The sequence below is a fragment of the Phalacrocorax aristotelis genome, chromosome 16 (genome assembly GCF_949628215.1).
Source record: "Phalacrocorax aristotelis chromosome 16, bGulAri2.1, whole genome shotgun sequence".
NCBI classification, from domain to species: domain Eukaryota; kingdom Metazoa; phylum Chordata; class Aves; order Suliformes; family Phalacrocoracidae; genus Phalacrocorax; species Phalacrocorax aristotelis.
In genome coordinates, this window is record NC_134291.1 from 13,549,722 (window position 1) to 13,577,570 (window position 27,849).

General features: G+C 48.8%; 1 protein-coding gene across 1 annotated transcript; it reads right to left on the reverse strand.

Moving 5' to 3' along the window:
* Positions 1–177: 177 nt before the first annotated feature.
* On the reverse strand, positions 178–27,849 carry MYO15B (myosin XVB). Its single transcript, XM_075111491.1, has 43 exons — positions 27,791–27,849; positions 27,195–27,272; positions 25,590–25,647; positions 23,919–24,049; positions 23,715–23,810; positions 21,699–21,934; positions 21,440–21,618; positions 20,650–20,722; positions 20,021–20,227; positions 19,850–19,929; positions 19,550–19,647; positions 19,281–19,368; positions 17,760–17,870; positions 17,482–17,576; positions 16,666–16,908; positions 16,077–16,173; positions 15,581–15,727; positions 15,114–15,300; positions 14,909–14,999; positions 14,135–14,357; positions 12,465–12,580; positions 11,900–11,959; positions 11,597–11,672; positions 10,957–11,075; positions 10,584–10,702; positions 9,984–10,125; positions 9,736–9,847; positions 9,248–9,408; positions 8,870–8,982; positions 8,692–8,755; positions 8,375–8,447; positions 7,917–7,993; positions 7,458–7,534; positions 6,747–6,877; positions 6,026–6,120; positions 5,682–5,759; positions 5,254–5,362; positions 4,700–4,848; positions 4,174–4,301; positions 3,048–3,181; positions 2,435–2,568; positions 1,393–1,533; positions 178–1,127 (listed from the first exon to the last, which is right to left on the reverse strand). The coding sequence occupies exons 2-43, from the start codon at positions 27,195–27,197 to the stop codon at positions 1,068–1,070; spliced, it is 4,911 nt and encodes a 1,636-aa protein (XP_074967592.1). The 5' UTR covers positions 27,198–27,272; positions 27,791–27,849; the 3' UTR covers positions 178–1,067.

Consider the following 27,849-nt stretch of genomic DNA (forward strand, 5'->3'; position numbering starts at 1 on the left):
TAGCTACTGCTGGCATCAGCTCGCCCGCAAGAAGCTAGCTGTGCATCATGGCTTGCCTTGAGCACCCTCAGATCTAGCCTTCCCCAGCCAACGGTGAAACCTTTTCCTCAAGTTTTGCCATTTACCTCCCGTGTTAGATGTAAACCGGTATCTGTCACGTCACAGCTTCAGACCAGCTCTATGTGATTATTTTATTGCAGTCTCCTAAAGTGCAGATACTTTTCAGTTCAGCAGGATAGCTGTAGCAATAAAAATAAATTAAGCATTTTTGTATAACCCAGGACACTCTCCTCTCCTCTAATACAAGTTCCCTTTGAATACGCTTTCCCCATGGGCACAAAGCCATCATTTGACAGCTGCATGGACATGACTGACTTCTTTATAGTAGAGGGAAACATATGCATGTGATTATGTCAGTAAAAAATTAATTAACACTAAACTTTCTTACCATTGCAGCTCAGTCTGTGCCCCAGCACATGTGTTAATTGTATATTAACACTGCTCTGCTTTGCAGTTAAGAGCCTTTCTGCAAGCTCCGGCTTCACAAATCCTGCTACAGGGCCCCTTGTGTATCAGTACAGAGAAGAAGCTGGCCTATGGGAACCGCCAGCAGCCAGTGCAGTCATTTCATAGCCTCAGCTTTGTGTTGTGATACACAGATCTTCAGCAAGCATCAGTCTTTGCTCATGTTAATTAATTCAGAAAAGAAAAGACCAGTCCAACACCGCATAGCTTAAAGGCAATTGCGTGCATCTGTTCAGCTGCTCTGTGCTGGACCAGGCTATGAAAAAGCAATGGTGTGGAAAGGGTGTCTGGTGCTTTGTTTAGCCAGTGCATGCATCGTGTCAAGGAAGAGTACTTGGGGACTGAATGGCGGGGTCACAAGGGGTGATATTATGGCCCAGTCCATCAACAAACACTGTAGTGGCAGTCTTAGGAAGCAGCTGTCGGAGGTGTGGCTGGCCTTTGGATGAGTCCTCTCCAGGGGTCAGGGCAGGGAACGCTGAACCAGCTCAAAGAAAGGAAAGCAGTGCTGTTTCGCTTGGTCACTCCCCTCCTCTTAGGCTTTAGTGGTGTGAGTCTGTTTTATCCAGAATGACAACAATCGTGTGATACATTTCTTTAGCCTGTCAAAACACAAATCGATATCAGTCATTCTCTGCCCCAGAAATGGCTGCTTTTCATGATTGAGTAGTCCCATAAATCACTTTCCATAATTAAATATGAGGTAGGTGCTGGGACAAAGCTGTGCTTTGGGGCCTGGGCAATGCAGTGGCCCCATCCACCTCTGGGACAGAAGAGAGCAGTCGTACTATTGCCAAGCAGAGGCTCAGCTGTGGAGGGCAGTGTCTGAATTGCCGGGAGGAAGCTGTAGGTCCAGGCTGAGCTCACCTGTGACAGTTCAAGCCACATAGTCTTGGGGCTGGCAGCTGAGCCATAGTTCAGTTCTATGCCAGGAAGCCCACCATCAGAGACAGGCTGCAGGGTTCGCATCTTCTGCAGCTCTTTCAATGGAATGACGTGGGACACCACCTGTGTAAGGAGAAAAGCCACAAAACTGTGTCCAGAGGAGGGCCACGGAGTCGGTGAGGCGTTTAGAGGAGAAACCATATGAGGAGTGGCTGAGATCACTTGTTTTGTTCAGCCTGGAGAAGATGAGGCTGAGGGCAGCCCTCATTGCGCTCTGCAGCTTCCTCCCAAGGGGAGGAGGAGCAGCAGGTGCTGATCTCTTCTCTCTGGTGACCAACGCCAGGCCCCGAGGGAATGGCAGGGAGATGTGCCAGGGGAGGGTTAGGCTGGGTATCAGGAAAAGGTTCTTCCCCTGGAGGGTGGTGGAGCCCTGGCACAGGCTCCCCAGGGAGGCATCACGGCACCAAGCCTGGCAATCCTGATGCACTTGGACAAGGTCCTCAGAGACATGGTGTGAATTTGAGGTGTCCTGTGCAGGGACGGGAGTTGGACTCGATGGTCCTTGGGGGTCCCTTCCAAATCAGGACATTCTATGATTCTAGGGATGCTCTCTGGTGCAGTCCTTACAAATAAAACCATCTGATTCTCACCAAGGAGACTTCACCTCAAGAGCCTATTGAAAGCTGAGACAAGGACTGGCGTGCAGTGTGTACAGAATACAGGGTAAGGTCCTGCTCCCAGCATGTCCCTGGAACTTCTGCAAGATTGGGACAAACAGGAATGTGACTGACGCCTAGTTTTACCATGCTTGTTAGCATGACCACTGGACTTAGAAAAGCGCATATGGCAGTACTAACTGTCCTACCACTCTTGTCACGTGCTTTGGGCCAGGACTGCTGTTAGAGTGGCTGGGATGCAGGTAAATATAGTCGCTTCCTGCACAAGTTCTTTTAAAAGAAGCCGTCAAAGTTAACATCTGATAGACTCAGGGCTCTGGCCTCTAGGGAAGAATTGTCTAGCATACCTGGTTAATGCTATCCACCACAATGATCTTTTCTTTATTCACACCAAAGAAACAGGGCACAGGGATTGTGTCATCGCTGACTCTCTCGACAAAGTAGGTGTTGTAGCCAAAGAAAGGCAATTTCATCACATGCTCTGTAAGAAAGCAAGAGGCGGCTTTCAGGCAGCAGCTTCCAGCCAGCAATCTACTGCACCAGCCTAAGGTGGTCAAAAGCTGCAGGTGTTCCCAAGCTTTTCTACATTAAAAAGTAAGATTGACGACAACTCCCTCCCTCCCAGGCTACTGATACTCGATTCTCAGCAACCTGAATAGATGTCCCATCCTCTTCCGACCAGAAAACAGACGTGCAGCCAGAATATCAATTAAAACACAACTTGTACAGAGCTCTCAAAATCTACTGCAGACTTCTGCAAAAGAAGCGGGACTTCTACCATCATCACCGTGTTTGAGAACAGGTGCCAGTCTGCGGGGGGAGGCTGTCAGGCATATGTCATGGCCCATTCCAGCCTCCGAGGATCCTCACCAACCTCATAAACTGTCCCAAAAGCACATTCAGAGCAGCTTCCATCACGCTTGGGATAGACAAGTCAAGCAGATCTGGCTGTCTCCTCACCTATGAGCTGGATTTTTGCATCCAGTGGCTGGAGGGGCTGCTTAGTTCTCATCAGTATGCCAACACGGTCCTGCAGAGCCTGGGGACTGATGGAGGACTGCAGGGTCTTGGGTGTGTACTCCTTCAGCTCTTCCCTGTGCCAACAAGCAGACAGTAATTCACTCCCTGCCCAACTGAAATCGAAAGGTCAGCCAGGGGGATTAAGAAGGAGGTGATCTGGCAACAATTTTCCATTGCATGGCTGGGGGCAGGGGTGGAGGGAGAGGGGAAAAGCACAACAGGCTGTATCTGAATTGGGTGGTGTGGAAGGAAACATCAGAGACAGTGGGACCACCATTTTCCACACAGAAGGCGGCTGTGCACCACTGACTAGTGCACTGAGAGACATCCCTCCTCCTCTCTGGACACAACAGGAGCTCTGCAAGCAAGGACTGTAGCATGAAAGTAGACCCATGAGGTGTTTCTTTCACAGGCAGTCCAGCTGAAAAACAGCTTGCTCTAACTCTGTCTTGCTCCTGGGCCTCCAAAGCACTACACAGAGCAGAGTTCCCTATGCCCAGCAGGGTTATGCCATCACCCACTGCCGCTGTGAGGCGATCTGATGGAGCCATTTCATCCACTGTAAGTGCATAAGGATATGGGGAGGCAGGGGTGTGAAAATACAGCTCAGGACTGCAGGATGGAAGCTTTCTAATACCCAGGGACTTTCATTCCCATTAGGCACCTCACTACAGATTTCAAGTGCCCAAGGCTGAAAACTCTGGCACTTGTGAGAAAGAATAAAGGCGCATTCATCCCAACGATAAGCTCATGCGCTTCCTTCTTGGTATTACAAACATGGCAGTCAGAAGAAACGTCCATGGCACCGTCGTGACCCTGAGCTCCGGAGGAGTCACAAAAGGAGATGTGGATCAGAGACAGGCAGCATTATGAGTGTGAACAGGAGGTAAAGTTTCTTGATCACAGGCAGGAGTCAGTCACTAAGAAGCGACATTAATTAGTAGCTTACATTCTCCAGAATTGTCCATTCTGTAATTATCCAGAGAGTACTTTCAGGCACCTACTCCTAAACCCCTGTGGTGCCAACAGCCATTAGAGACAGCGACCCACACTGAGACAAATGTACCTGGAGGGAGCAGAGTTCTGCTGCTTTGTTTTAGCCCAGTGCTGGAGCATTGCCAAAATGCCCACCTCCATCTCCATTTCTTTACTACGGATCAGCAGTATCCTCCCATTCAGGTAATCCCACAGCACCTGAGAGACAGCACAGCAAAGAGCCTTTTGCTAAACCTTCCAGAAGGTACAGGCAGGTCTGGGCAGCACCAGGTTGCAGAGACCCACATCCTGCCTCGCTGGTAGCATGCCCAGATCAGGCTGATAACAAGAAAGCAAAGGCTTTCTGGGCTCAGAACCGCACAAACTGCATGCAGAACTGCACAAACCATGTCTGGATCAATACAGCACCTAAGCTAGGGATACAGGCACACTGCCTTCCTTGCACCCATAGCTCCAGCTATTAGTCTTGCCCACAAACAGCATAAAAAGCCAAAGCCCTCCCAGTTCTTTGGCTCCGTGGGTCATTCCCATCGGCCTGCACACTAACCCTGCCCCTGCTAGGGAGGTTCCTGGTGTGCACTGCCTTCATTGCTTACCTGTCCATAATGAAAGTCAGTATAAATTTTGTTCTCGAAGTGCAGAGGTGTCATCCAGGTGAGCCTGCGTAAAGTCACAGTGACCAGCTTGTCCTCCAGCAGGTAATCGTGAATATACTCCTCTGATCTTATCGGCCTCACCATATTACCTACATGTTTATGCAGAGAGAGGGTCATCACTCTTTGTGCTGAGACAGTCGGCTGAGCATCACGACCTGGGACAGGAGCCTTCCTGCACCTCTGTTCCACCCTGCCCTTATGACACCCAGCATCAGCCCTTCCAGAGGGACACAGTCCCACACAGACAATCACACACCTCTTTCAGGAACAAGCAACGCAGCCCCTGAGACTGGGGGAGGTTGGGGGAGAACAAGACCCCCTGAGATGTGCCCTGGGTTAAGGCACAAGCCTTAACTCTAACACAGAGGGAAACTGCTGAAGGTGAACCTCCCCAGAGCCAGCAAGGGTGGGGGAACTATTCGAAGCGGTAGCCATGGTACTCCCGGTTGGAGAAACTGCTTTGAAGAAGAACCTAGATGCTAGTCTCTACTTGCCAAGTTTATTGCTCTCACTCCTGATGGCAAAAAGAACAAATTCCTGTGTCTCTTCCTGTTCGCCTACCCCCATCTGCTCACAGATCTCCTGCAAGAGCTCCTTGGCCACCTGAATTGAAGAAAGAAGCAAATAAGTATCATGGCCAGCCAAGCCCAAACCAGCCCCAGAGCAGTTAGACACACTGGGCTTTTTAGAGGGCAGCAACATGGCTCTGGCCATTGCGCGAGGAAGCAAGCTGGGTGAGGCATCCCAGCATTGTGCAGGCCCTGCAGAGATAGGCTGCTATGGGGATTCCGAGGAAGCGAGTGGGAAACTGTCACAGCACTGTGGGAAGCACAGGCCAAGCCCAATGTTTTGATAGGTAAGGGAGTTCCCTGGTGTGCCTCAGAGTCCAGATCAACGAAGAAATTCAAAGCAGAAGACTCACAGTGAATGTCTTGACTCTGGTGATGTATTCTATGCCTCCAGGCATCAGTATTGCTAGCCGGCGGGCACTGCGCCCCTTCTGCAAAGGACAGTCTTAAGGCAGCAAGACATGCAGGATCCCATCAATCCCACAGTTGTTCCCTCCTCTTCCTTCCTCCTCGTCTCTGCATTCCACTACTTGCCCATAGTACCTGCCTCTTCCCTGCCCATATATCTGCGCTTCCCAGTCCCCTCATTTCCTCTCTTGGAACACTAACCGCCCCTGCAACACTGCACATGGCACCTCCTGGCAAGCCTCTGCCCTCCCTCTATTCCCAGCATCCCCAATTCTCTGCCCCTCAATACCAGCAATGCCTCTGTCTCCACAGGGGAAGGAAGGTGGCGACGGCCCCCATACAAGAAATTTTTCCGCATGTTGCTCTGACAATTCTTGGCTATATCTGCAGGAAAAGGAACAAGCTTCATGTGCTGAGCCAAAGGGAGGACTCAGCATTGTCTCCTGTGGTGTTGGGACATCCTGGCTGTGTTGAATCTAACCCAAGGCTGCTGCTAGGAGAGGAAAGAGACCTGACTTTATCTCCCACTCTGCCAGGACACATCCAAATCACGAGGCTCCAGCCCCAGACAGTGTCCAGGGCAGTAGGACCACACAGGAATGACAGGATGGGAGAACTAGAACCCACTTCTCTGGCAGGATTCCAGCCCAAATACCTCACAGCTGACGACTCTGGAACACCACAGCCTGCCTTTCCCCCAGGGTCTGGCTGTCACACTGGGCCTAAGCCACAGAGCTAAGCTAACTCTCAGAGATACAATTCCACCTTGCCTGGGTGAAGATGTAACAGGAAATGACCTCTGCGAACAGGAAGACTAGCGATACAAAGCAGACTCTTGCCTGCAGGCTCAGGTCCCTCAGTACCCCGCTCATTTCTCTTGCCTAACAGGATAAGGGAGTTTGTCTTGTTGGACCATGTACCCACCCAGATCCTGTCATCTTTCCTTGTCCGCTGGGCCTTAGTAAAAAGGGGGCAGCCGTTTATTTTACAGGAGACAGAAACAGTCATACCATGGTGGGTGCTGGATGGATCACTGCTGGCTAGCTGCAGGAACTTGGTGGCATAGGGCATCAGAATGTTAGAAGGGAGGAAGTACCCAGTTAGCAGGCTTAGGAGCAACCAGCCACGGAGCACGCTTTCCCTGCAGGACAGAAAAAACTGTGGGCACCTTGGAACAAGATAATTCCTGCTCCAAGCAGCTCAAAGTGAGCCTCTGCCCCTCAGAACATGTATGGCAGGTGGCAGAAAATGAGGTGGCAGCCCTTGGTCAGAGTTTTCTTATGCTGAGGAAGGGATTGATTCAGTTATTCAAACAGCAGACAAAGAACGGGAACGGTTGAGGCATTCTGATGGCACTGCTGCCATATTGCAGGACAGCGTGGGGTCAAGCCAGTCCTAACTGTTGTGCCAATTCCCCAGGGCTGTGAAGAGGAAATCGAGGCTCTGAGCTGCACCGCTACTGGGAGCTTTCAGGAATGTTTACCAGTGCCCAGATATATCAGCAGCCAGAGAGACAAGGACAAACATCCATTGAAGTGAAAAAGCCAAATCCAATGACTGGCTAAGTTTCCCCAGTGCTCAGCAAAAGCCCCAGCAACTGAGCAGCTGGGGACAGTACATCACTGGGGGCAGCCTCTCCCCTGGCCCTGCTGTCTATGCAGCAAGGCAGATGGTTCCCCTCCACCTGTGCACACACAGGAGCTGATGGTGCTGGTACTCACTGATTAGGGTTCTGGGTGACCTGTTTGATGACCTGGCAGTAGACCTCATCATGCAAACTCTCCTTCTCCTTGCACAGCTGCATTCAGAGAGGAGAAGACAATGTCAGAGAGGGGATAAGAGCATCAGAGAGGCCCCAGGTCAACTATGTGCCCTTCTCTCCCAGCTCCAGAGCTCTGCCAATGTGGCTTAAAGCTTGGGCTTTGCAGAGTCTGGTGTCTAGTGCTAGTTAGGCCCAAAGGAGAGGCAGGTTGTGCTCCCATCCAGACAGTGATGTCCAGGGAAACCATTTACATGTAACTCCTCCCCATTATGTTTTCTAATCAGCCTCTATGTTTCAGCTACTTTTCTTATACAGGAGGTTGGATTACAGCTCTCCCTGTTCTCTCCTTTCCCAGCAAGGTCTTGGGCCTACATTCCCATTGATGCTTCAGCAGCTTGCCCAGGAGAGGGTCACAAACCTGCAGGATTTCATAGATGCATTCAACCTCATTCTGGTTCTTGAGTTTTGATTGATCTCCCATGAATCGCATCAGAGCTGCAAAGCAAAGGCTAGCATTTAGGTCTAAGCAGAGGTGATCCTGCCATGGGACAGGCAGTAGACTAGAAAATGTCCTGAAAGCTTTTCTGCTCCACAGACTATTACTAGGCTTGCATTGGATGTGTGTATTGGTTGAGGTATCAGCCCGGGCAGTGTGTATTCTTGGATACTTTGCACTTGAGGCAAAATGCATTTTGCTGGACACTTTGAGCAAGGACACAGGCAGTTATTAACTGCAGAAGTGCCACAGGAGAGGCCTTCCCCTCAGAGTTTTCACTCCTCACTCTGGGCCCTGTGATGCCCATGTATGACCACCAAAGGTATCCCACTCACCCCTGCCCCAGCCTCTGCAGCATTGTGTCCTAGGGAGGTACTTACTCTTGAAGTTCTTTGTAGCAAGCTCATTCAGCTCACCGTCAGAGTACCGGAGCAAAGACTCCTGGATTGGGACCTGCAGGGCCAGAATACAAGGGTAAGCTGGGGAAGCAGGTCACACAGAGCTGCACTGCAGGCTTCACAAAAGACACAAGCTCCCAGTATCTTGCAGGCAGCACTGAATAACAGAGGGCACCTACTCTTCTCCAGAGACTACAGCCAAGGATCTGCCCTCTGCCCTTTTGCCACATGGGGACAAAGCTAGAGGCAATGCTGGAGCTGGGATTCTGGCTGTAGCTGTGAGGACAGACTGGGCTCACCTTGGTGTGCTGGACCAGGTCAGCTACACTCTTCTTTTCAGCAGACACCCCTTTCAGTCTCTGCCTAGAGAGAGGAGAAAGAACACGCAATCTAAAATATCCCCAGAAATGGCTTGGTGCGGGTTAGGCTACACAGATCCTGTGTATGCCTTTTCAGGAAGGACCACAGCCTACTCACGTGGACTGAGCCTCTCGGAAGTAGGCTGTGGCGAAGTCCATCATGGTATAATGATCGCCAGCAGGGACTAACATGTTGCTGTTGGATTCTGATGTCAGGCTGGGGACAGAACTCTGCAGGGACAGGCACCAAACCCACCCTGAAAAGTCAGCTGCGGAACTGCAGTGTGTTTTTCCCTCACCTGCCAGACCTGGGAAGGCCTCATCTGTGCTTGCCCCCCCACCCCAATAGTGTTTGAGTATCTCCATCTGTAAGGATTAAGCAGTCATCTTCTTCCCTCTAGCCTTGGAGGTCAGACACTAGCAGGGCCATGGACCCACCCTGGCAGCTGCCACAGAACCTGGCCATGTTCCCTAGCATTTCCTAAGAACAACTCACCTCCCTGACGGTGTTCCTGCTCTCCAGGGAACCTTTCATGCTCTTCCGTAGACCTTCACATCTGTCCATGCTGGTGCTGAGGTAATCAGGGGCTGCAGCCAATTGCACCAGGCTGGTGGGGAAAATACCAGAGCGGCCACCAGTGGAGCCAAACTGCCAGCCTGCAGAAACCGGGGAGAAAGAGTCAGGAGTCATGGCAGCTACCAAGGGAAACGAGCAGTGAGGCCATCCTACTGGCAAAGGAGAGCACCAGACCAACCAGCCTTCCCTGCATCCTAAGATAACATCCCTGTAACTATGGCACCTGGAACAGGTTCAGGCTGCAGTCAGAGAATGGCAGAGCTGAAGGCTGACTATGCTAGCCCTTAACAATCTGCTTTCCTCTGGCTTACTCAAGAGCAGCATGTAGAGCTTCTGGGCACCGTGGGTCCAGCAGGCCCTTGAACCCAGGCCCCACCTTTCCTGCCAACCTCGACAAAATCCCTTACCTGGCTCCACGCCTTGCATGGGCAGTAACTTGATGAGGTCACCCTTCTTGAAGCTAAGAAGGCTCTTGTCATCCGTGATGTAGCTGCGCAGAGCAACAACGTAGTTGGTATCCTGGGGAAAAAGCGATGGGGAAGTTAAATCTCGTCCCCAGGATGTGAGGGACTTGGACCATGTCATCCCATGGGCCCTCTCAGGTGCATGTGGGAAACCACCTTCACTCCCTACTACACTGCAGCTACTCCCTCACCTGCCTCAGCTCCTGGATGAAGAGTTCCACCATGGCCTTGATGCACGGAGCTTTTGGAGAGCACAGGAAAAGCTGTTCTGTCTTCAAAGAGAACTCCAGGGCATTGCTGCCCTTCAGTTCCACTGACAGCACATCTGCAAAGCTGAGAACACAGCAGCATGCTCAGGCTCCCTCTGCCAGAGCTAGGGATGCAGATCGTGGGGATGGGAGCTCATTCCAAGGACTGAGAATGGAGACAGGCCTCAGCACACTCCAGAGGGCAGCCTTTCACCAGCGCTGCGTTACAACAGTAATAGCACCATAGGCTGCGCATGGCTTTCACCGTACCACTCTGAGGACCTCCCTTCTGATGACATGCATGGAGCTGACTCGTACCTAGCACTCACTTACTGTGAGCAAAGCACAAGGCAGGAAGGAAAGGGAAAGGCCAGACTCATTAGAAGGAGGGTCAGTGAGCCACAACTGGCCTAGGACAATCCTAGAGAGTACAGCACAACCGGACAGTTTTCAGCTCATCTGTTCAATCTGCCTCCTACACACTGAAAGCATCCTGCAAGTGACAAGTTACCATCCTGCAGCAACCAGTGCCCTCTTGCTCACCTGTAGCTGTTAAGAATCTTCAGGTGCTCAGGATTGTAGCCAGATGCTTTCACCACCTTCAGCAGCCGCATGCCCCGGTGAGAAACACCCAGGATCTGCACATCACTTCCATTTTCGCCCTGTAAGGGAAGCGCAGCAGAGCGCATCAAAGGCTCCATCCCACCCGGGCAGGATGCAGCAGGGGAAGAAGGTGCTACCATATGTACCATGAAGGAGGCCCTGGGCTGACAGAGGTGTCAAACCCAGCAAGGTACAGAAGGCGCAGGACAATGAATGATGTGTGGCCGGGCAGGGATACAGAAAGAGATCCCAGGTGAACTACAGCCACACAGCTAAAGCAAGCCCAGGGTCTGGTGAGAAGATTAAGACTCACATGAACTGGGAAAAGGCGGGAGAAATAGTTAGCCCAGTTATCCCGAGCAGCCAGTACAATCCTCTTCTTTATCCCATCCTCCTGAATGGACTGGACGTCGTTGCCAACCCGGAACTCCACTAGGAGGGATACAAAGCAGATACTTTCTCAGTAAAACAAAGACAGCCAAGTCTTCGGCTCCCCAGGGACTCATTCCCACCAGTCCTCCTCAGTGATTACAGTGCAGCAAATGCCATGCAGAGGGCAGAGGTGCAAGGATACTATGTCACTTGCACACACCCATCTACTACTAGTTTCTCTCCCTCTCTCCATGAAGCTCCTATCAAAGGAGGCAATTGGTTTTTGAGACAAGTCAAAATCCCATCCTTGGGCCTCAGTTTCGTCTCCCCACAATAAACATATCAGAACTAAGTTTTTCTGGCTCAAAGAAATTTCAGGGTCATTTTCTGGCCATTTGGAACAAACAAACATTCCCACACTGCACTACACAGCACACACAAATGTGCTTTCTTGATGCAGTGACAAACATTTCTCCTCTGTCCTAAGTCCTGCCTGAAAGGGCTTGGAGGCTGTTTTTTTGTTTCAAGCCAAAAGCTGGGATGGGCACAGGGAGGAAGGGATTGATGGGGCTGTTAATTACTTAGCAGGTCTTTCATCTTGCGCTTCTCCTCCCTGGAGATCCGAAGGCAGGAATCAGAGAAGGTGTCACGCAAGATCTGCAGAGGAAGGAAACAGAGAGGCTTCCACTGAAAAGTCACATCTGAGTGTGTTAAACAGACTGAGTTTCAGAGAGGAGTGAGCAGGGGCTTGACTGGATGAACCTGGAGAAGAGACTAACACTGCTAGGGATGCAGAAGTGAAGGCAACTTGTGCAATGTAATTATGGAGTGTTTTTCCCCAAACAAGAGAGACAACAGGCCTTGAGTCATTCATCAGTACATACCTGTTCACACAGCAAGTTCAGATAATAAGGGTGACTGAAATTTTCTTTGGGGTAAAATACCTGCAAGGGGAGGACAAAAACAATAGTAGTGTTACAGATGTTTACAGGTATTGAAGAAGTAGCTCCCAAGGGATGTTTTGTAATCCATATGCCCTACTGCCAGAGAGGAGCGAGTCCATCTCCAAGAACAGGCAGGAAAGGGACACTGGTGAGACCATGGGACGAACCCTGGTCAGTTCAGTGCACTCTCCAATACTTGATTTTAAACATATTTGTATATTTTAACAGGAAAGCACAAGGTAACAACAAATGCACTTTATTTGTAGATTTCTCAGTGCTTTGCAGAGGAAGGAAAGGACAGGTGGGGAAGGTGAAACACCAGAGTCAGTAAGTCAGAGTAGGACCCAGATCCCCTCCTCCGACTCCTGTGTCAGGCAACCTCCTCCCACAACTGTCCTTGTGCTCTCATATCACACTGGGTGCCTATGACAAAAAATTATTTTAACAAAATGTGGGACCCGTTCCCTCCCCCCATAGCCAGCCCTCAGCTAACAAAGAGCTGTACCTCTTTGCGCAGAAAGATTTTCCAGGGAGGATTAACATAGGAGAAGCTGACACTGGCAGTGAGCTTGTACAGCTGGGTCTTGATACCATCATCATCTGCTATCGTTACAGTAGAGTCTGTGGGAGCAGAAAGAGCAGTGAAGAAGGGCTTTGCTGACTACAGGGTCACCTTCCCACTTGCCAAAGACCTACCAAGAGAAAGGTGAGAGTGGCCTCTGCCTGACTGAAGATTGCTGTCAAGAACCCTCTCGAAGGTCAGCAACCAGCTAATATGAATGCATGCACAAAGCAGTCATCATGTGAGCACCACCATTTCTGACAGCATTTGTACTTGCTGTATTAGCCACATCAGTGCTCATAACAGAAACACTCCAGAAACAGGGACCACACAGTGTCCCAGGCAAAATACTACCCCTGTGCTTAAGCTTGAAGACACAGTTTCAATTTATGTCATTATGAAAAGGCTGCAAAAGATTTCAAAAAGACATAAAAGTTCTCCCGAGACTACAAGGCTCTGGTAAAGGCACCTGGTGCTTGCACTGGATTTTCTCTCTGCAGGAGATCTATTAAAGACAGGCTCACACTGAAGACAACCTGGGGTAGGTTGTCTTCAAACAATTCTAAGGCATTGCTTTGCAAGGTAGGAATATCCTCATTTAAGCGCTCCCAACTTTCAAAACTTCAGAGCTCATAGGCAAGAAATGTAGTAGATCCCACAGTTCAGCTGTTTCCATATTCCTATTCAAAAGCATGTAGGGACTTTTCAGGCTAATCCAGTTCCTTCAATTTTCTTTCATACAACTTCCCTAAAGATCCATTTTTTAAGAGAAAGGGAGTGAAACGGACATTCTTTTATACCAGAGAAGCTGATGCAAGTTGGAGTCCTACAGTAATGTGCTTGACTAACTGTTCCTTGCATGTTATAAAATGTGATGCTGATGAGAGTTTTAAACAGCTTGAAATACATTGATAGATGTATCCAAAATAGCAGTAAAGTATAAAATGAATTATGGCTCCAGTCCCCCACTGCAGTTCAGAGGCAAAACCTAGGACTGAATAACACTTCCGAACTCCTGCTGAGAAGCATTAGCTATGCCATTTTTCAGGTGGGCAGCATCCAAACATTCCTTATGTGGTCAGTGCCCAAGATCTCCCAGGCTCTCATTCTCTCTCTGAGAAACATTCCCTCATTCCTCAGCCTGTCTCTAACCTCCCAGAGGCTCTAGAAGGTAAAACATCTGGGTTTCCATTCCTCCCTGGTCTGAAGTCCATCCGTTGAATTGCAGCTTTGATAAAGTAATTATGCTTCAGCTAGGTAGTAAAATGTATTGTGGACTGGGCCTTGATAAAGCTGTAGCCCAAAGGTCCTTTCTGGTTTTAGCTGCATTTTTCAGAGAAACCCAGCCCCTTCTTCATCATTTGTGCCTGACAACCTACGCTGTGCTGGGAAGAATGGGAAGAGTTAGAGCTGGGAAGTGTCACACTGAGTGCTGGGCCAGACTGGAACTATGGTGACAGTCCCTGATTTCACACAGCCCACTCAGTCTTTGGCCAGCTGGCCGATGGCAGAACATGTGCTGTGACTCTCCCGGGCCACTGGGCTGATTCCGACCCCATCCCTTCCACCCCAGCCCCGCTACCAAATCCTGCTTGGGTTAAATCAATACTCACCCTTCCCTGTGGATTCCTGCCAGCCTTGGTTCCCAGGCAGGAGAGGTGAAGGCAATGGTGGGGGAAGAGGGGGAGCAGGAGGGGTCTGGGAACCTGGTGGGGTACTCTCCTGGCTGAAGGTAGACAGGAGAGGCAATTGCTCCTCTTTGATAGAGTTGGAAGCTGAGCCTGGCTTGGGCTTGAGAGGTGGAGGTGTTTTCTTCTCTTGCGGCAGGGGGGTTGGCTGCAAGACAGCAAAACCATTTGACCCAGTCACGCTCTGCATTACTGTGCTCTGTCCTGACACTCCTGTTATAAATCATCCCTAGGGCAGCAGTCCGACCCTAGAAACAAGATCTGTGTGAACAGAGGTACCAGGATTTTTAAATCAGTACATGATCTACAAACAGATGGAGACCAAGTAAACCCAGGTACAGAGAACCAAGTATCTGAGACTGAAGCCTCCAGTTTGGAAGAGATAAAAAGACATTACTGATCCAAGACTGTGGTGCCAAATGTGAGGAACATGAGTTGCTTGCTTCCAGATCAGCCTTAAACATACCACAGTAGGCCTTGCTGCTCCAGAGCCTCTTCTCCAGGACCTCAAGTGACTTTACAGATAGGAACCCAGTCTAGGATGGGCAGCACCATGGTATGAGCTCACAGCTATCTAGTAACCCAACAAGAAATCATCTGGCTGCTATGGCACTACCAAATATCTCCCAACCTGTTGGAGACTGGGTATATAGGCCCTCTCTGGTGAGTTCTTTGGTGACCGGAGAGCAAAGAACTCACTGATTTGGGAGATGGGAGGTTCATCATTCCCAGCTTAGCCAGAGCCTCATTTTTGGGGTCATTCTTCTTCATAAATGGCTTGGGCACTCTCCTGCAAGGGAATGGAGAACACAGTTACAGGGGCTGCAGAGGGGTTGTGGCCACAGTGGAGCCATGTGGCAGTGCTGGGATACGGTTCCACTCATCTTCCTGCCCACTCTCTCACCTGGTAGGTTCGATAGGCTGGGGCTCGGGGGCTGGCCTGCTCTGGTACATTTTGATGATGTTGCGGATCTCCCGGCTGGGTTCAGGCCGCGACTCAGGGCCTGAAGGCTTCACTACAGGTGGCTCCTTTGCTTTTTTTGTCTGCTTTCTTGGCTTCAGCTCAGGAGGTGGCAAAGGGGAAGCAGGAGCTATTGGGGATGACAGCTTTAACCAACAGGCCAGCAAAGACACAGGAGAAAACCCTTTATCTCATTTGAAGCCCCCTCTCTTTCACCCCTAGGCTGACTGGCCATGGCCTTTCACTGCCTTGCTTTGGAATCACGCTTCTCAAAGCTCAGGCCTTTCTCTCACATCTCTTGTCAAGGTGCAGACTCCCAGAAGAGCCAGATCCTTTCCTCCTCTGGCCTGATACTCCTGGAAAGCTCCTGCTTGTCATCCTGCCTGGGTCTCCACTGCACAGCATCTTACCTGCCTCTGTTTTAGGGCTGGGCTTCTCTTCTTTCTTCTTCTCCTCCTCCTCTTCCTTCTCCTCCTCCTGCTTTGGCTGAGGATTTGCTGGAGGGGTACAGGTTTTGGAAGGAGGCCTGACTTTCTTCACTCGGATCTGTTGCTCTCCTGCGTAGAAAGGGGAACCTGAGCTCATTAAACCCACAGCCAGAGCCTAGCACTAATGGCGTAGTTCCCACCCTTGCATCAGTCAGCAGAAGACTATGCCGTCTGGAGGCAAAGGAAGGTGTGGCAGACACAAGCCCAAAGATCTCTAGAAAACTGGCAACACAACCCCTCACAATCCAAATTGCAGTCAGCTAGGCAGACACCCAAAACTCCTGCTGCACAGAGCACCAGCAGCTCCTGCAGGGATTAGCTGGGTTCCAGACAGGTAGTCAAGAACACCTTGTTATGCAAGGGGGCTGCAGAACAAGGTGTTAGGATGAGTGAAATCCCCAAAGTGGCAGATGCTCACCCATCTTCTGAAAATATTCTCTCTTCTGCTGGAAAGTTTCCCGAGGATAGTCATCATCTTCACTGCTGGAAAACTGGTCTTCTGTATAGTCATAAACCTGCAAGCAGTTCACAACATGGCTAGTTAGCACTAGCCAGCAGATTCCTCCACAATGCCCTTAAGTTCAGAGGTGATCTTCCCTCGCCAAGTCTGATCTAGAATTTCTCCCCATCTGGGATTATACCAGGAGATCTGTGTCTGACCCAAGGAATCATCAACCAAGTCCAGAGGAGGAGTATGTTAGAGGTCCAAGACAGCTTGCTGGAAGATAAAGAACTCAAAGCGATAAGTTTTCCTCTGGAAAAAAATCAGATCAGCTGGGATTTAATTGGTAACACTGCAGCCAAACCTCCACAGAGCTAATGCCACCAAGGTTTGCTCCTGTGTCTTAAAGACTCGGCAAGCAAATTTTGAAAGGCCTCAGTATCATAGGTAAGCATAGCTTTCAGCTCTCCTCTCTGCCAAACCACTGCCACACTGGAAGGGAAACAGAGCAAACACAAATCATTAAACTCAAGCCAAATTCACCACCACTGCTTGTTTCTCATACCAGTTCTTCTGCCTTAGCTGGCGGTTCTGGAGCTTTTGGTGGTGGTGCAGCATTCTGGCTGCTGTCAGGCTTCTTGGGTTTTGGGGAAGTGGCTGGGACTGGGGCTGGAGCCGAGGCTCGGTCTTGCGGTGGACTTGAGACTCTTGGCCTTGAGTTTTCAAGAGACTGTTGCCACCGCTGCTGCTGCTGCTGCTGCTGCTGCTGCTGGGAAATGCTAATGGCTTGAAGGGTCACCTGCTGGGCCTGGAGGAAGGAATTGCAATGTCCGTGAGCTCTAGGCTACACAAAACCATCAGCGATCAGCCAGGCTGTCCAATTCTTTCACTGGTAATCACAGAGCATCTACATAGTCCACTGCAAATTTCCCAGCATTATGGACAAGGCATGCCCAGGGAGCCTGCTCCCGCCAGGGCAAGTATGCAGAGCTCCTAACAACACCCTAAAGACTCACCTACCAGTGAGACAGCCTCCACGCCCTCACAAAGCTTTGTACAGAAAGCAGAATACTGCAGATCTGCATCTGTACCAAATTTCAGGTTAAAACCACATGGGAATTACAGATGAGGCTGCTTCTTATCCCTGCTACTCACCCACCCATGGTGCCTCAGTGTCCTCATGTACACAAAGCAGCAAAAAGGGGGTTTCCAGTTTTGCAGTCTTAAATAACCCCAACCTAACCCCCAGCACATAATCACAGAGTGCTAAAGAGCAGGCCTAATGCAGGAGGGGAGTATGGCTAACCTCTTCACAGACATACACCAGTGCGTTTTTCTTCCCCAGTTCCCGAGCCCCTCCCAGCCAGTCCCTTCCACTCACCATGAGCATGGCTTGCTGGTTGATAAAGGTTTGCTGTTGTGCTGCTAACTGATTGGGATCTATAGCTGGAACCACAGGCTGGGGCATAACCATGGCTGTGGAAGACACACATGTCTGCGCACACCCACAGGCAATCATTCCCCACAGTGCCTGAGCATCAGCCCAGAGCTGAGTGTTCACTCTGCGCTCCACCTGACATTCAAATGCACAGGCTCTGTTACAACACCCACCCTTCCACCCTCTTCCCCTGTATAGTTACTGAAACACTGTGTTATTACCTGGCATAGGTGCCATCCCCCCAGCCACTGGCATCATAGGCGTGGCTGCTGGCATCCCCATCATCGAAGGCATGGGCTGGTAAACTGGTGCTTGAGTCATTCCAGAGAAGCCTGGAGGCAAAAGGCCACACAAACAGTGCTTTTGGTGAATCCCAGAACAGGAAGCCCGGATCAATCCCCACAGAATGCATCACACACACTGGGTACCTCTGATTCTCTCCACATGTACCAACCACAGGGACATGTGGATGGTTTATCTCTTCACACACAGCAGGACACAGCAAAACTCAGGTGGAAAAAGGAAACCTAAGAGAAATGTGTGGCCTGCCAGACCTTACAATAGCAGGATCCAGACCCTGCTTCTGCAGTGTAGCTTAGGACACCACCATCCTTCATGGCTAAGCATATAAATAGCTCCTGCCTATGTATGATTAGAGAGGAGGGTTTCTCTTGAGGGTTGGGCAAAGATCTCTGGGATTTCTAGATCCATATTTGCAGCAGGTAGCAAGGGTGAGTGAACAACGAGCCCTGGCCTGCGTGTCTTTGTGTATCATGTGAAGGGACTGTGGGGAGAAAGGAGTTCCTCTGCTCCCAGCAGTCAAGTCCCACATGAGGCCACAAAGCAAATCCCACTGAGGGCAAAGAGCGCAGAGCAAGGGGCATGGAGTCAGTCTCAGCTAGGAGTGAGTCAGCACACAGCATAGGTCTACTGAATCATGATGTCCTCGCCAGGGAGAATGGTCCATGGGGAGATCTTCACATCCCTCACTGATGTAAGTAGCCACATGAGTAACAAACTGGCCTCAAGCCAGTGATCTGTAATAAGGGTTGTCATACCCCAGAGCCTCTACAATAGCCAAAAATAGTCCCAGTCTCAGTAATGATCTGAACAGGACATTCCCTACTTTTCTGAAACAGCCTGGGTGTGTTCCTACACATGCAGACTTCTCAGTGCCATTATATATTGGTGTTTGACTCCACCCTGCTGAAAATACCCAAGTCTTAGCTCCACAGAAATGCAGAAAAGTAAAGAATCCAAACACACAAAACAGAACCTCTACAGGGTTCAGACTTACTAACCCAAGGCATAGCTAGAGATGATGGAAAAGTCTGTAAGGAAGCAAAAAGAAAGATTAAAACCCTCCCCTAGAAAGGCAGCAACTATTTTGTGAAAGAGCAAGGTGAATAGAAGGTGAATACAGGACTTATGAGTATTGGCCTAGGGAGGAAGTGGCCCGGGTCAGAAGCAAGGTACCTGTTGCCTTGACCCCGAGACCAACGCAAGGGAGAAATTAAAAGCTGAACAAAGGTGGTACCCTTACGTAGCACCTTCCCCAAATCATCTGTCTCCCAGCACCTGGGAGTGAGGAGTGCAACTTCTAATGACCTACACTAAAGACCAATTCTCTTCATGAATCAGTTGAGCCCATGCAATAATTAGCGTTTAAGGGACTCCCTGACTTGTGCTCACTGAAGCTTATGTAGCCCCACAGGTGTTCCCAGCTGTCCCCATCTACAGACCTGTAGAAGGAAAGATTCCTCTCTGTGTGGGTCCAATCTTCCCACCCCCTTTCATGCGTCCAGTCAGACTCTCCCTGTTCTCCATATCCTGCATCAAGAAAAAACAGGGTTACCTGAGCCCAGAGAGATAGACTTCACAGAGGGCGAGCCAGCCAAAGGCATATCTGAGCTGAGCAGAGGCAGAGTGAATAGGCAGCAGCATGCATGAGGGAGTCACAGGGACAGGAGAGCTGCAGAAGGAAAGTAAGAGGGAACATCAAGACACTTACTGGTACTCTGGAGCCTTGATGCAGCACAGTGCTGAAGAGATCATCCACATAGTGATCCAAGCCTACAGGGGTCCTCAGGTCACCTCTGAATCTTGAATCTAAGAGCAGAGAGAAGTCTGGTGACAAGGCAGGTAAGGAATATTGCTTCATCTCCAGTCCCTGTTGGACAGTCATGTTTTGGAGTAGGGCCCTTCCTTGCCCTACATACAGAATCACCTGCCTCCCACTCTGCTCTGATTCCCTGGCTGGGGCCCATCCGGCCCTTCCCAGTGCCATCCACAGTCCTGGGCAAGAGCTTACCTGGATGGACATTGCTGAATTCTGGAGGCATGCTAGGTGGTGGGAAGGTAGGGGCTTGGATTCCTGGAGCAGGAGGGATCCTGTAAGAGGAAAATGAGATGAGGAGAGAGAAAGATGAGCCACAGGGTGACAAGGCTACAAGTGGTGGGGCAGGAGGACTAGGTGACTTACGAATCCAGGTCAGAGTTCCGGAGGAAGCTCCTCTCCCTTTCAGAAGTGATGGGGTACTCAGCTGAGGACTGAGGGGTGTTGCTGAGGTTGCTGGTCTCCTCCATCTCTCCGATGAGGTCCAGCACGAAGTCACAGCCCAGCAGGTCCTGCCATGTGTTGCCAGTAAACATGGAGAGAGACCACCCTCGAGACTTCTTATCACAGCCCCTGGTAACAGGGAAAGGAAGGAGAGAAGAGGTATCCAGGTAGGCAGCGGAAAGAAAGGAAAACATTGCATTCAGTTTCATCTTGCCTTGTCTATCCTGGCTTAAGTTCTTAAGATTTAGGGTGTGAATCAACTATTAAGTGCCCAGGGTCAGGAAAAAATTAGAATCACTCAAGATTTGACCATTTTTTTCCCCATCTTTTCTCTGAAGCTGCTCTGACAGATCATGCCAGTGATTCCTCTGTTCCTAAAGAGGCCCACAGTTTATACACCCAGATGGAAGGGTAAAGGAGATAGCACAAGCCAGAGTGGGTAAGGAGTGGCTATTCCACATCTGACCATATAAATTCCAGCCTGCAGCCTCAACCAGTCTGAACCTTAGAACTAGTCACACCCCTAGACTTCTCCCATCCTCTGGCAGTACCTTGCATTCAGGAGCCAGCCTGCATACTGCTCCCCAGTCATCCAGGACTCCACCTCAGCTGAGAACTTCTCCTCTAGCACAGAAAAGAAAGTCATTACACACAGCCTCCCTTACAGGACCCAAAGCAACACGTAAGCTCTGCAGGACACAGGCAAAGCCCAGCTGGAAAGACTTAAACACTCCTGAGGGGGAGCTACAGGTGGACTGACAGCACATGGAGGGCTCACATGAGCACATTCACATCCGAAATAACTGATGGCATAAGTTGGCATTTCAAAGCTGACAGCTGAAAACCCTCACAGTGTCCTGGTTCGCTTGGACCACAACTCCACTCACCAAGGAGCCAGGGCAGGGATGTTTTGCATTCAATTCACAGAGCTTCTGAGCGATCAAGAGGCACCATAAGCCAATATTTGAGAAGGGAGGAAGGCAGAAAGTCCCTGTAACAAAGGCAGCAGTGGCTGCTGCCTGGGCTATTCAATAACGGATAATAGGAAAACCAGACCCATACAGATGCACAACTAGACAGCCCTCTGTTGAAATGGGCCCAAACTCAGAAAAATCTCATCCCTCAGGCTGTGTAGCAGGTCTGAGATCATCAGGCTCAGACTTTGGGAGTCTTAAGTCTAGATTCATATGCTTGCATCCCCTATGGTTGTACCAGCCAGAAGGAATCGGTACCCTGATCCCTCTTTACTAAGCTGAGGGAAGCATTTTCTGAATGTTGATTTCTGCACTGGAAAAGTCCTTAGGGACTAGAAGATAGCAGAGGGGCAGAAGCACGAGTTACCGTTAAAGGTATGAACATCCAGAACCATCTTCCCTCTCCTCTGGTTTGCAGTCCACTCCAGCTGAGTGGGAGGGTAGGCCCGGGCGAATGTAGAGTCTATCTCCGTGTGCTGTGCCGCTGTCAAGATCTTGCGCTGGCAAACAGCGTTGTAGCCCTCCATGCCATGATCTGACACAAATCTAGGAAAAGAGTGCCTTCACACACTGCTCATCTCTCTTAACCTTAATGAAAGTGTAGCTGGCTCTTTTCTCCTCCTTACTTCAGCAACGGTTTCTCCAGTGCTGGTGAAGGGGCAAAGCAGCTCAGCAAAGTCGCCATCAGGACCCAAGCTCGCTGGCTGTGCTCTGTGTCTGGGTTCTTCCATGTCTGGGCAACTACCTGACTGAAGATTTCGTTGCGCAGAGCCACATTATTCAAACCTCTCCCAGCAATGTAGTTGCCCAGAAGCACCTCCTGCCAGCCATGGAGACTCTTATCACCAATGAACCGCAAAATCTAGAAGCAGCCAGGGGGGGAAAAAAGAGAGAGCTCTAGCTGTAACCCTCTGTCCCAAACTGTGTTGTGAGGTGACAACCTGGGTTGTAGACACCAGGGTGTTTGTGAGCCTAAGGGTAGCCAACACCGAGATCAGGATTTGTTCTCAGTTTTTGTGCACGACCTGAGTCCTGGGGAATTTGGGAGGCAGTGCTCATAGATATGGGACCCTGACTGAAAATCAGGACGACTTCAGACTCCTCTTAGTTATGCCTCTGACTCAGAATTTGTTCTTGGGCAAAATACTTCCCCTTCCATGGGCAGAGCTCAGGTACACAAGCAAGTTACCATAGGCTATTTGTTACTGTGTCTGAGCTCACAGGCTGCCTAGCTGTAAAAATACGTAAAACAAACTGATTCCTAACTCATCTTTGTGAAAAGCTCAGAAAGCCAGACATGAGAAAACACTAACAACTGAATGTTGAAAAGGCTTTGGTATAGTTAGTATTATACCAAGTAGTATGAGATGTGGTATCTCAACCAACTCACTTGAGCAATGATTCAGCTTCTTGGCTATGCATATCAATACCTTAGATGCTTTTGTAATTTGTATTCCTCACCCTTAGGTATAGAATAATTTCTTTCAGCCTCTACACTTCAATATATCATTAGATTAAATTTTTTCTAAACTCTGCCATGGACAGCTTTGGAAAGAACATTTATGAGTGACAGCCTATGTTTTTCCACAGAGAACAACACCACTTAAAATGGTTAATGGTAGTAAATGTGTCAGAGATTCACTGAGGGAAACAGGAGATGGCGGTTGTTTAGCTCTCATGGAAATCTTTGCAGTAAAATCCCTTTGTATTACAGCCTTTGCCAAAGAAATAGCCATTTTTTAATTAGCATTATTTGATTAGCATAATTATCTTTGACCTTCATTAAAATAATAGTAGTCAGCTTAAACACAATCTTATTCACAAGATGCTGTTGAAGCTTATGCTCTTCTATAATTGGGATCATTAGGACAAACAAGAGACTGGGTTTAGCTACTACCTTTCCTAACGGGCTTATTTTAATTACCTGTAATTCTCAAAAGGATTACCAGATTTACCTAGAAATTATCTGAAGTTTCATTCTATTTTCAGAGAGTCAATATCACCATTTTTAAGAAGAAATGTATGCATCACATCCACAGAGATGAAATAACACCATCCCCCTCCCGCAAACACTAAAGAATCAGGGTGTGGTTCCAGGTGTAGCTTTCTTGATGACAAAGTCCCTGCCTTTTCCCAGCCTTTGTACAACAGTTCACTGTCCCCTGTTGTGTACTGATGCAACTGTATGCCTGAGATACAACCAAGATATTTACTATAAACCATACCATGGAAAAGATCTGGGCTAAATTAAACTTTTTTATGACTGACAGATAAGAATAAGTACTTGGGCAGACAGAGCTCCCTTATACTATCATTGCTACTGAATCTGGAATATTGGGACACTAAGGCTTAGCGGCCTAATTCCTATATGTCCTGCCAAATACCAGGCAATTCACTTTGATGCCGTGGGTCTATGGCTGGTCTATGCCTCAGCAAGCACACAGGAACCCTAAGGGGCTGCAAGTGATCTCTGCCATCCTGCTCCAGTGCCTAGAAGGAGCAATTTATTCTGCTCCCCTAACACACCATGTATTGTAAGAACAGTAGGAATCACCAGCATCTTGTTGCACAAAGGCATCAAAACATTGTCTTATGCTCACCTGTCCTTCAACAAGGACCTGGTCAAGAAAGATGTCTCTTACCAGCTTGTTGATCTCAAGCGCGCTCTCATGGTGTTCAGCATCCAGATGTGTTAAGGGGTGCTGCAGAGGCTGACCAGGGACAGGGAAATATGTATTCTACAAAGAAACAAAACAACAGAAACATAGAGTTTGTTCCTGGTGTTACTAGAACTAGTGTGTCTCCCCAGTGGAGAAGCAATGAAGAGATATAAAACGAGTTCCCACCTCGAAGTGTGACTTAATGAAAGAGGAGAAAGGATAGCTGTTGATGGTGGGTGGGAGGGAAAGGTCATCTTTGACCTTGACTTCTGGAGGCAATCCCTCAGTTATCTGTTTGGCCTGTGCTTGGTACTGACCTGCAAGAGAAAGAGGTCTGTGTGTTGTAGCTGTTGGAAAGGCAGCTGGGATGTCCAACTCACAGTGCAGCACGTGGCTAACATGCATCTAATCTTGCCTGAGCACCCGTACCAACCCCTTGGCTCCAGGGACACCCAGTCCACCCCTGCTGCCCTAAACCCCCAGGCAGGGACATCCTCACTTCCTTGAGACCACAAGGCCTAACTTCACGAGCGAGCTTTTACAGCTCTGATCTCTCAGACTCTTATCACCAGGTAACACCCAGAGGGCAGTCAGCACCTGGAGTTTCAGTTCTGTTAGGCAGAGTTTACAAGGCAGAAAACCTTGTAGAGCCTATGCAGAGATAGTGCTGACAGCTGCTCAGTCAAAAAGTAGATGAGAGGTCTTCATGATGAGGCACCGTATGAGGGATTTATCACAGATAATAGAGGAGCAAACATCTTCCTAAATGAAGAGATTTCTCAATGCAGCACAGATTCTGTGCGTTCTCCAAACCAGCGTGTCCCCTGATACTCTCCTCCTCCTTCCAGTTCACATCCCATCGGTTTTCATTTTCCACAGTTTCAGTGCGGTTTGTCCCCTGAGCTCCTCTGGGTCACGCTGCTCACTAGACCAGCTGATAGTCCCTAGAGGGGTATGCCATGAAGTGTGAGGTGTTTGGGAATCCAGCACAGTCTGCTCCAGTTCACAAGACTCTTCTGCCTGATTATATCTTTCACTGTATTCTCCAGAAGGCTAAAGATACAGCTGTCATTCTGTTAGCTGCTATACCAACATAAAGAGGCAAATCCTGCCTCAACCTATTTCAACGTAAATATATATTTTGTACAAAGTTACAGAGGGAGCAAAACTGCAAATAACTTAATGCTCAAGATCAGATCAACAGCTTGGGAAATTATTTAGTTAGTGGTATTTTGGTGATTTGAAAACAAAACAGAACAAAAAGCTTCCCACGCCAAGCAAAACGTTTCCCTTAACTGTTATGTTGTTACGTCGTTTCTACTTCTATTTTAAAAGAAGTTTGAACAAGTTATTTTTAATGAAAACCCAAAAACATTTCTTTGAAAGTGCCAAAATTGTAGTTTTGACTTTTTCACCTTTAATTTCCCTAAAGATTTTTGAGTAGAAAAAACAGGTGGTTTTAAGTTCTCACACCCCAGATACCCAACTCTGCAAGAGACCGGAGTTCATTAAAGAGTTTGCTGTCACATAGCTTTGAGCAAAAGGTTTTGCACCATCACTGTCATCAGCTCTCTCAGCAGAGTTCAAAAGCAGAGCTGCAAAGGTAACAAAGATACTGAATTTTAATCTGGTGTTCTGCCCACTGGCCCAAGTCGCTTTTCTGCCCTGTCATGTTGGGAAACCATATACATGTCACCATTTGCTGTTATTATATTTACACTGCAATGATAATAAATCAAATACCAGGTGACAGAAAACAGATAGAACAAGCACATACTTAAACTGCTAGAAAATGAGGAAATAAACAGTAAAGTAAGACAGCGCAGGAGAGGAAGGGAAGGAGGGAGGATGTCTCACCTTCAGCTAACTGCAGGAGCACAGCAAGCTCTGCAGGGATCTCCAGCAGTCCCACGTCCTGTGGGGAGAGGGAACAAGTCAGTCACTGGGGTACCAGAAGTGAAACAACAAAACCCCTGAGCTGTTCTGTGGAGACTGGGTAAAGCTGCCTTTGAAAAGCTGGCCGGAACAAGGATTGAGCATCTGAGCAAAGCCCGTAGCTTCCCCCCACGCAACATTCACAAACATTACAAATAGGGAAATGGCATATTAACACGGTGTATGACATGGGCCAGCAAATGAGGGAAAGGTGAGTAACTCCTAAAATATCAACTGGCACAGCAGGAAGTGACAGGAAAGTCGACTTTCTTTGACTCATCTCTCATTACTAACACGTTCGGCATATTGAACGGAAGAGATTGCAGCTCAAGTGTAAGGGCCATTTCCTACTATGCCTTTTTCTGCCATTTTTATTTTCCAGTATCCAAGAGTGCTACAGCATAAATAGAGACCTGATTCTGATCTTTGATGCACACCACTATTTTGGAGGTTCCTAAGGAAGCTCAGATCTGCACCTGGGTAATTCAGATGATAATCTGGCCAGTGAGCCTTGATTTTTCACTGGTTTGTACCTTGCATTATACATGCATTTGTGCAAGGTAGGAAATAAATGAGCCGATGAAACACAGGGTGTCAGCATCAACATCTGCATATAAGGTCAGCTCAGGGCATTTCAGACAGGACTACCCAGATTAAGACTTTTGGCTCTTAACCATTAAACCCTTAGCTTTTGGGTTTTGGTGTTTTTTTAAGTTCTGCATAGTAAAGCCTCTACTCACCAGCATACTATTCTGACACCTCGCTCCACATAAACCTCTCAGCAATGCTTAAAGACAGATTCACAGCTTTTTTTGATCAGTTTGATTTTGCTCATGAGAAGATACTTTAAGTCTAGCTTTTCAATGGCATAATCAGGAAGTAGACTGCAAAATGCCACAGTCCTGGATCCACACCTGAGGAAGCACGTGATATTGCAAGAGCATCCAGTGCTAAATATTCTTGTTTTTATTACTGAGAAATCTGCACAAAATTGTGGATTATGTCAATTCAGATTTCCTTGCTACACACATCATGGCAAATGTGAGGCTGGTCTAGACACACAAATAATAACATTACTTCACGGTGTGACATACAGTAGTTGATACATATTAAACTTGTTATGAAGCCTTTAAATACCTCCCTTCCTCTACAACATCTTCCATAACTATATTTGTGCACAACTGCCTCATTCCCACCTCTCCTGACAGAACATGATTGTCAAAAATAGTCTTCCTCCCAGCTCCAAAGAACAGGTCCAGTGCTGTGAACAAGTACGGTACTTTATGATGCCTGACTATGCCCAGAGATCGGGAAACACTGAACTAATGAAAGAGTTTGTATTAGAAGGCTCTTTATACCAGGCTAAACTGCATTCTTGCTAATAGGTTTCCAGTACACATGTGGGCTCTGTACACTCCACAGATGTTTTGCTATTCCCCCGCCAACCTGGGCTGAGGAGGCATAAGGGAGGGAGAACAAGAAACCCTTGTTTTATCTCAAACTCTCCCAGACTGTTTGACAACTCACCATTCCTTGGCTGGGACTGTTCTCTGTGTCACCACTGGCCAGGGACCTCCTTCTTCGTTTCTTTTCCTCTAACTGCTGCTGTGAGGAGATGAAAGGGGGATGGGGAGGTGGGAAAAGATGTATATGAGGTCACTTCCAGCTACTTCTAAGGGCAGACTCCACAGATGGGCAGGAGCTGGGATCCTGCTCCAGCAGACAAAATGAGAGAACAGCTGCAGACCCTTCCTGGGACTCAATGCTGCATTGAGAAGGGGGTGCTCAAGCAAAGCCCTTAGCTTTGCTGAAACCCCACCTGCCCGGAACAACACAATTCAACACAGAGAGCCTCCACCACCTGCCCAGCATCCCTGCCACACCTTTCCTCCCTTACCTGGCATTTGATGTGCCCCAGGACAAAAGCACACAGAGGCTGTCAGAAATATTCGCCTGCCTCTTCCAGCATCAAAGAATAGGGTAACACAGCCTGAACATAGATGACAAACTTGTCCATGGAGAGTGACCCCTTTAGAGGGGATGGCAGGGACACCAAAAGCCAAACGCCCTTGCAGCTCTGCCCTTTCCCATCCATTCTATTGTTCCCCAGCCTCACCACTCACCTGACTCCTACTCCGAGATGGAAAAGGAGGGTCTGTGTCTCTCCTCCTCTCTCTCCTGT

Coding starts and splice junctions, on each gene's coding strand:
- MYO15B (XM_075111491.1), bottom strand. Junction 9,409..9,735: donor CATGCAAGGCGTGGAGCCAG/GTAAGGGATTTT, acceptor CGGTTTCTGCAG/GCTGGCAGTTTGGCTCCACT. Junction 1,534..2,434: donor TGGTGGATAGCATTAACCAG/GTATGCTAGACA, acceptor CTCCTTACACAG/GTGGTGTCCCACGTCATTCC.